Raw genomic sequence first — 8,101 nt, forward strand, 5'->3', positions numbered from 1 at the left:
AATGATAACGCAGCAACTAGTTAAATCAAACATCAGCTATGCATTTCAGAGTGCTAGGTTTGAGTCTTGATAGTAGGCAATACATACTGTCCAAGATTTGAGCAAACTTTTTCTCTTTGGGCTAGCTTTTGAGACAGAATTAGACTCAAAACAGGTAAACTTATATTTTTATTGATAGAGTTCAATTTCACATATAAAATGGAGGAAAATAATATGGGAGTGATCTGAGTAATCAAATCATTTAACAACTGATATGTTACAATTTTAGGATTTTACCAAAAGTTGTTGGCTTATTGTTCTTGCTAAGCCTACATCTCTATTTTGGCATTGGTATTGGGTTTGTGACAGCTAGCCAACTTTCATATTATTTCTTATCCAAATAGTATTAATTCTGTTGTGAGCTTGGTGGTGTAATTAGGACCAAGAACAGATGGCAAGCAGAATCAAGCAACCATTAGTTTTTCACATAAGGAGAATAATTGATTTCCTTTCGACAGCGAATGACTACATGATCTGATCATGATTACACATGTTTCTTGAAAGACAGTAGCAAAACATAGCATGATTTCTGTTCATCTTTGCACGTCTACTGATATATACAAGGAACCTTTCATCATAAAACTTGCACATAATATTTAAAGCTAATGAATGTTAACCTCTATTAACACAAAACTTGCTGCTGTTGTATAACTCGTACAAGTACATTCTGGCAAATACAGTGCAGGAATAATTACAAATGTAGCCAGGGCTTTAACTAAATCAGTATAAACATCTTACAGACAAAGGTATGAATGCGTAAATAATGTGCAAAAGTTTTGTATCTTATGGCAACAAGAGGCGAGAGACGGACAAGGTAGTCCACATATATGTTAGGTTCTTTATCGTAGCAAAAGCTGGTGGAGTTAAAGAAAAGGGTGCAAGAAACATATATATTCCCCCAACATAATTGATTCTCTGGACATTTATAATTATCTTCTAGTTTGAATATCAGGTTCCTCATCAGAATATATTGCTGCTTTAATTCTGATATTGAACTTTAAGCACAGCATATATATATGCCCATTTAGTATATCTGCGAAGTTTAAATTTCTGCCATGACAATGCATTGCTTGAGAATGAATGTAGAGCATTAAATATGTGAATGAGGAACAATCCTTCACATGCTTAATATCACAGAATCTACATTTTAATTTTCGGTGAGCCATATCGAATTTCTGCAGCTTCGATGGAACGTCAAATGTATGAACCATTCACTGATATTTATTAGAGCAAGGACAAAGTTAAGGAAAGATGCCATATAACAAACTTTAGCCAAAGAGATAAATATCTACTTAGCATTATTGAAGAATCTCTTGATTATGTGAAAATCATATGATTGATTAGCTAAAAAATAACAAGTTAATTGATTATTTGTTTAAGCATATAAGCACCATTTTTCAATTGATTGTTTAAATATTCACAAGTGAACACACATGCATACATTGTTTGATAGATGCAAGGTTAATGAAACCTATCTTTAGAAAATAAATATAGTAATTTAATTTGTGATCACAACTAGGATTAATCTTAGTCTTGTTGCATATAGTCAATGATTATAGTTCATTTCATTTCGCTGATTTCATCTCATCGTAGTCTAGCAACTATATCTAGCACAGAGCCACAGACCAATGTTCCCGTTTTGGAATCTTGGATAAGTAGTGTCATGTGATGATTGCAACATGAATGCATTTCCTTACTCCTTCAACCCCCAACAATGGTAGGAATATTTTCATCTTTCATAGATGAACAATATCAGAGCAGAACATTGCCTTCAATACCGAGTAAGTAGATTATTAACACATAGGATACTTTCCACAGAACAAGGGAAACCCCACTTTCTCAATCGAATTTTGAAAAAATGGGAAAAATGGAAGCCCTCTAGAAGGGAGTTTGTCATTACCAGATGAAGCAAAAGGATTGATATTAAGTGAAAGAACTTGACTATTAGTCTCAAAATGAGCTCGGCGAGTGGAACCACGGGCATGAGGCCTGATGAGTCTATGCTGCTAGGCAAAGAGTGTAAGGATTTCACACGCCTTAGCTTGTGAGTTGTGAGAGTGAAAGGTAAGGGATCCTGTGCTGTGTGTGAAAAGATTTTGTCAAAGATTGGTTGATGCAAAGAAATCTGGAATGGATGAGACACTTACTGATGGGTTCGATGTAGTCGCTCTTTCTTTTTTGCTGAACTGGGAATCAAAATAAGTGGAACCTTTTTGCAGTGTGTTTGAGCTTTGTTCTACTTTATTTCATTTCTGTTTATATGCTTTTACACTTTGAAAGATGTTTTAAGTCATTAAGCTTCATGTACTAGAGATCTTGAAAAGAGCAAGGGAAATAAATAAAAACATTCGTATTGAAATGAGATGGTTGGTACAAACAATATTGCGTGTCAATTTCTGATGTTATGAGAATTTTATTTGAAAATTACTCTCGTCTAAATATTAATTATTTTCATATACATACGGGTTAATAAAAAATATATATATTAATAATTTATTTTCTTTTATATATTTTTTAGACAATTTAAATTTATTTAAATTTAAAGTAATAATAATAAAAGGATTAATTGTTATTTGTCCCGTTAATAGTCTCTCAAGCATTATATATTATATAATATACCGGTGATTCGATATAAAATTACTCATATTGAATGGCAAGGAAATAAGAATCATATAAATAAATATAAGTAAGCTCTATAATATTTAATTTTTCTATGTATTTAAGATTTTTTTTAAATGATAATTATTTATTATATTTAAATATTATTTTCTAATTAATTTATTATTTCATATATTAATTCTACGTGGAATAATGGGCTACTGCATAATTACTCACTAGAATGGCCGTGCACATGGGGCTATAAGTATGTGAAAGTATGTTTTATATCATGTCCATATATAGGGGGAAATGATAAAAAGAAAAAGAGGGGCATGATGTATAAAGTTGTAGCCAAGTAAAGAAACTTTAGTAATTGGCAGTCATTCTCCAAATTTTTGGCAACAAATCCTACTTTGCATCAAAATTATTGCAATTCTAACCCATGTTAAATGTTCATACGCACCCATCGAAGTGTCATTTGAAGAGAAACGTTGAGAAAGTGCCAATTTCCAAATTGAAAAAGATAAGGAAAATACCCACAAGAAAATAATGAAGACTCAAAAATACACAGGAACTTTGCTTTCTATCTAACCCGTTAGCACCGCGCACAAAAAAATTAAGTTATTTTTTAAATTTTAATAATTTTATTAAAATATAAAAATACTCATATATGATATCGATATATATATTAATTTAAAAATATTAATAAATAATAAAAAATAATTTTTATAAAAAATATTTTTTATTTATAAATTATCTTTCACGAAACAGACAGAGAATTAAGTATTTTTTATCAACATATCTTACCAATTTAATTGAATAATTTTTTATATAAATATCAAAGTCTTTCTATTTTTAAATGTTAGAGTATAAATCATGGAAACATTAATTTCAACCCGGATGAAGTACATAATTCTATTATCTACAATTAAGCGAAAAAGAGAAGTCCTCTAAATAAGCTCCAAAGTTATTAGAATTAGTAAAAAAAAAAAAAAAATTCCTTCACTCAAATATTTATATAAAAAATAATTAAATAAAATAAAAAATAATTTAATTAATTATTAATATATTTTTATAAAGATGAGATTTTTTTTTTTTAATCATTGTAGTGTACGTGTAAATTAAGAAAGAGAGGCATGATTATGCGATGAAAGAAAGAGGGCTGTGCAGCCAATAAATAGGTGCCGCAGCAATCTTAAGAGTACGGACAAGGGTTGAAGATTCACAGCATAAGGCGGAGGAAGAAGAGGGTACAGAAATTAGGAAACTTGGTCAACCCGCCCACCCATCACCCAGCACAGGCTCCATATTGCATGCCACGAAAGCACTCTGGGGTCAAAACCTGGTGGTTCCCCGCGTCGATCGGCTTGACACAAAAGAAAGTGCCGCTGGCCTCCCCTCTAATCTATATAATAACTAACTTTTTGGACAGCCCAGCCATTACCCTCCCCTTTTCTTAGCCATCATTAACTTGCAAAAACCAACCTTCTCTCTCTCTCTCTCTCTCTCTCTTTCTCTCTCTCTCTGTCTGGATATTGCTTATAATCCCTCTCTTTATCCACAACTTAGACTCTCTTTCTCTTTCTCTTTCTTGTCTTTTTCAGTTATTATGGAGTGTTGGCCAACGTAAATTTAGTTATACAATTGAATTAGCTAAGAGGAGGTGTTGTCATATGTTAACCATTGCTATTTTAAGGCTGCCTAGAAGAAAATTTTGGCTTTTCAAACTAAACAAAACAAACCTTCATAACAAGCATAAGCACAGCCATGTTGCAGGACGTGATTCATCCACCACCCGAGCAGCTCCCAGTTGTAATATTCTTTCTTCTCCTTTTTTTTTTCAATATTCTCATTTTCTTTCTTTCGGTAGTACATTAATGTAAATGCAAGTATGCATTTACACATATTTATAAGTTTATATTCATTCAATCATTTTGTTGTCATCTCTCGTCTGCTTTTCTTTGCATTTGCGAGTTCAAATTCATCTTCAAGATTGATTCATATGTTGCTGGTGTTTTATATTTTGTATTGTTTTTGCGTTGGTGCAAATATATTTCTGGAATTTGTGTGATACTCTCCAGTTTTTTGCTTTTCCTTTTGTTTTATAATTTGTTTGTTTGAATGCTAATAATTCGTCAAGTTAATCGTACAATTGTTTCATTTGCAAATTTTTGTATGTTTCTTGACATTTTTATGGTTCATGGAGATGTTTTTCCAAACATCTCTTCAGTTGTTATCATTAAAAAAGAGAGAGAGAGAGAGAGTATAACGGTACGAGTTTCAAATGAACATCTCCCTTTCATGTTGATGATAATGTACTGGGATTTCAAGCCAAGAATTAGATGCTTCATGAATTGGTGGGGGCGAGTTAGCTTAGAGAGTCGCTTGCAAAAGAAAATGCTCTTTTTGGTTTGTTTATATATGCAACTCTTTATCAATTTGAATGATTCAGTCTTGAGACCAAGTAAGATTCTTAAGGGTGCCCATCACCAATGTAATGATCTTCACTTTGCTATAACAATAATTTCAACTTTCTTTTCTGATCATTTAATGTAGAATATATTTGTCCAAAGATTTCTAATCATGGATTCTTTTTGTCAGCTAGACAGAACAAAATGGCCTAATCACAGCACTTTTACATGGATAACTATATTGGGTCCTCCCTAATTAATTCCCTTCCAATCCCAATTGTTTGTTGGAACATGGCTTTTTCTACAATTTGAGTGAAAAGAAAATGCAATGAAGTTGCTTCTTGATAATGCTATTTATTTTTCTTGCTAATCTTGATTGTACTTGTTCCTACATGTCACATGGAGCACAGATACACATCTCTTTTGTGCTTTACATGCAAAAAATCCACCATGATATTGTCTTCCTTTGATGCTCTCTTAATCAAATATGGAAACAAGATTGGTGCTTGTTAAACACACCATGAACTAGACTAGCTAGGCACGTGTCCCGTTTGAATTGCTTGATCCATTGTAGTCCGGAGTATACATATATGACGAACTGAAAGCTTGGTAAGTGACATCTAGTGTAACCACACCCTTGGTGGCTTTCAGGCATAAATTCAGCTTGATTAGAGAATATTACCCTTTTAAGTTTGATATCTTTATCAAATCATGGCCTATGTGAACAGACACATCGCATCCATCAAAGATCAAGAATTAGATCCAAACCCATAAACAATGAAGAATCATGCTTGGCGTGTGCCTAAAGGAAAGGTCAAGCCTAAGTCATTTTAGTAATATCAGATACATGTGTATAAGTATTGCATATGTTCGTTATGGTAGTTAGGTGATTTATGACCTTAACACCGTTTTTCACTTTTTTACAGGATGATGTTTCCAGCACACTTAGTGCTAACATTTTGGAATTCTGCGACCCTGAATTCTTCCTGCAAAATTCTGAAGTCACTTCAAGCTCAAACTGTTGCTATGAGGAGAATTCTCCCTACACAAATAATCTTTCATTGACATCAGATATAGAGAAGTTCAACAGCTGCCAAGATAATAATGGAAACAATAGCACCACAACCCCCACAACTACTAGCACCACCACTACCCCCACCGCAAATGCAAACAATATCAACCATAACAATCTGTCCATTATTTTTGATACCCAAGATGAGCTCGATAATGAAATTTCAGCTTCTATAGACTTTTCTGCATCCCCTGCATTTACTGTCCCCCAATTTACCACTACCCAACATGACCAATTTGATTTCTCTTCTGTACAACCTCAACTCACACTATTAGATATGGTTTCTGCTGATGGGCTAACCCGGCATCCTTCTGATTCTGTTGCCCCACTTATGGGCCATCCATTGCCTTCAGTTTTTGAGGAAGATTGCTTGTCTTCAGTTCCTGCTTATGTACCTATGAACCCTTCATCCCCTTCTGGTACTTTTCTTGGTCCTGCTATGAGCACGTGCATGTCTGCTGGGACCCTGACTGCTGCATTATCTGTTGACAGTTCTGGGATTTTCGCTGGAGGTATTCTTCTGGGTTCTGAATTGCACCAGCAAGAACTGGACTTTCAGGGTGATAATGTTGGAATTTACTACTCTGATACAAACCCTAGAGTTTTTAACCCAGGAGACCTACAGGTATTAGCAACACTTAAAGTGTATACATAGAACAATATATATGTAAATAAATATTATGTAAGGCAACGACTTTTGAGTGCCTTCAACAACCAACAGAGAGGGCATGCCAAAAAAAAAATCTTTATTTTGAGTAGGTTATCTTACAATTTTCTAACTTATGTTAAAGGTTATTGAATTAGCTTTTTATCTTCACATAACTGAGTTTTGAAACCAATTATAGTTAATCAATAACTGAGTTTTGAAACCAATTATAGTTAATCAATCCTTTCTGAGCAAAGTTAAGTCCCCGCATTGAAAGTATCATGTCTATGTCCCAAATGACAGGACATAGGAATTAATGATTGTTTTACTCTTCTTAATTTTCTTATCATGTTCTTTGGAAGGCACTCGGCAATGAAACGCAGCAATTGGTGGGTGGAGCTGGGAATTCTACTCCTTTGGCATCAGATATTTCAAGTTTGGAAGATTCAACCTTCAAAGTCGGCAAACTCTCAGTTGAGCAAAGGAAGGAGAAGATCCATAGGTACATGAAGAAAAGGAATGAAAGGAATTTCAGCAAGAAAATCAAGGTTCTACCTCTCTGTCTCAGAAAATACCTCCATGGAAATTTGCATTTGTTTTCTTCTTACTAATGGTTCAAGCAAATTTGCAGTATGCCTGTCGCAAAACACTGGCAGACAGCAGGCCTCGAGTCAGAGGAAGGTTTGCAAAAAATGATGACTTTGGAGAGACCAACAGGGCAGCTTGTAGCAATCATGAAGAGGACGACGAAGACGAAGTAAGATTCTTATAATCTATTTTTCATCATTTTTCCTCATCTCCAATATCAGTAAAATCCAAAATATTACACTTTCACGTTGATATTGTCTTCTTTAAATTTGGTTTGTGATCCTCTTCTATTGCCTGCTTTTCTTTCCATGCAGATAGTGGTGAAAGAAGAAGAGGACATGGTTGATTCCTCAGATATCTTAGCTCATATCAGTGGTGTAAACTCCTTCAAATGCAACTATTCCATCCAGTCCTGGATTTGATTAGCTTTGAAGTATTAAAAATCTCTACAATTTTGGAGATGACTCCATTTCAACCAGGATTATTATATCTATCCAGGTTTAATAAAAGAAAATAGAATAATGTGGGTCGTTTAACATATTTAATCTATGTATAATGCAGCCAGGATAATCTAGAAAGTGAAATAACAATGTAATTATTGTAAATACTATACTCGATCTATCTCCAATCTTCCTATTATCTCCAAGATCCCACAATCTGTACAATCCTGTGGAAAATCTTACTTGGCAGGAATGCCAGTTGAAACATGTTTATGTCGCTATTTTTGTTTGTTGTTTGCGTGATATG

General features: G+C 33.8%; 1 protein-coding gene across 1 annotated transcript; it reads left to right on the plus strand.

The window, feature by feature from the left end:
- The first annotated feature begins 4,075 nt into the window (after positions 1-4,075).
- LOC110655525 (two-component response regulator-like PRR37) lies at positions 4,076-8,101 on the plus strand. Its single transcript, XM_021811841.2, has 5 exons — positions 4,076-4,449; positions 5,975-6,745; positions 7,129-7,314; positions 7,398-7,523; positions 7,669-8,101. Exons 1-5 carry the CDS (start codon positions 4,405-4,407, stop codon positions 7,774-7,776), a joined length of 1,236 nt encoding a protein of 411 aa, XP_021667533.1. The 5' UTR covers positions 4,076-4,404; the 3' UTR covers positions 7,777-8,101.

Source organism: Hevea brasiliensis, chromosome 15 (assembly GCF_030052815.1).
Source record: "Hevea brasiliensis isolate MT/VB/25A 57/8 chromosome 15, ASM3005281v1, whole genome shotgun sequence".
NCBI classification, from domain to species: Eukaryota; Viridiplantae; Streptophyta; class Magnoliopsida; order Malpighiales; family Euphorbiaceae; genus Hevea; species Hevea brasiliensis.

Excerpts from the sequence above, each read along its gene's own strand:
- LOC110655525 (XM_021811841.2), top strand. The coding sequence starts at position 4,405 with ATGTTGCAGGACGTGATTCATCCACCACCCGAGCAGCTCCCAGTT. Across the intron at positions 7,315-7,397 it reads ATTTCAGCAAGAAAATCAAG|TATGCCTGTCGCAAAACACT; the intron begins GTTCTACCTCTC and ends GCAAATTTGCAG. Across the intron at positions 7,524-7,668 it reads AAGAGGACGACGAAGACGAA|ATAGTGGTGAAAGAAGAAGA; the intron begins GTAAGATTCTTA and ends CTTTCCATGCAG.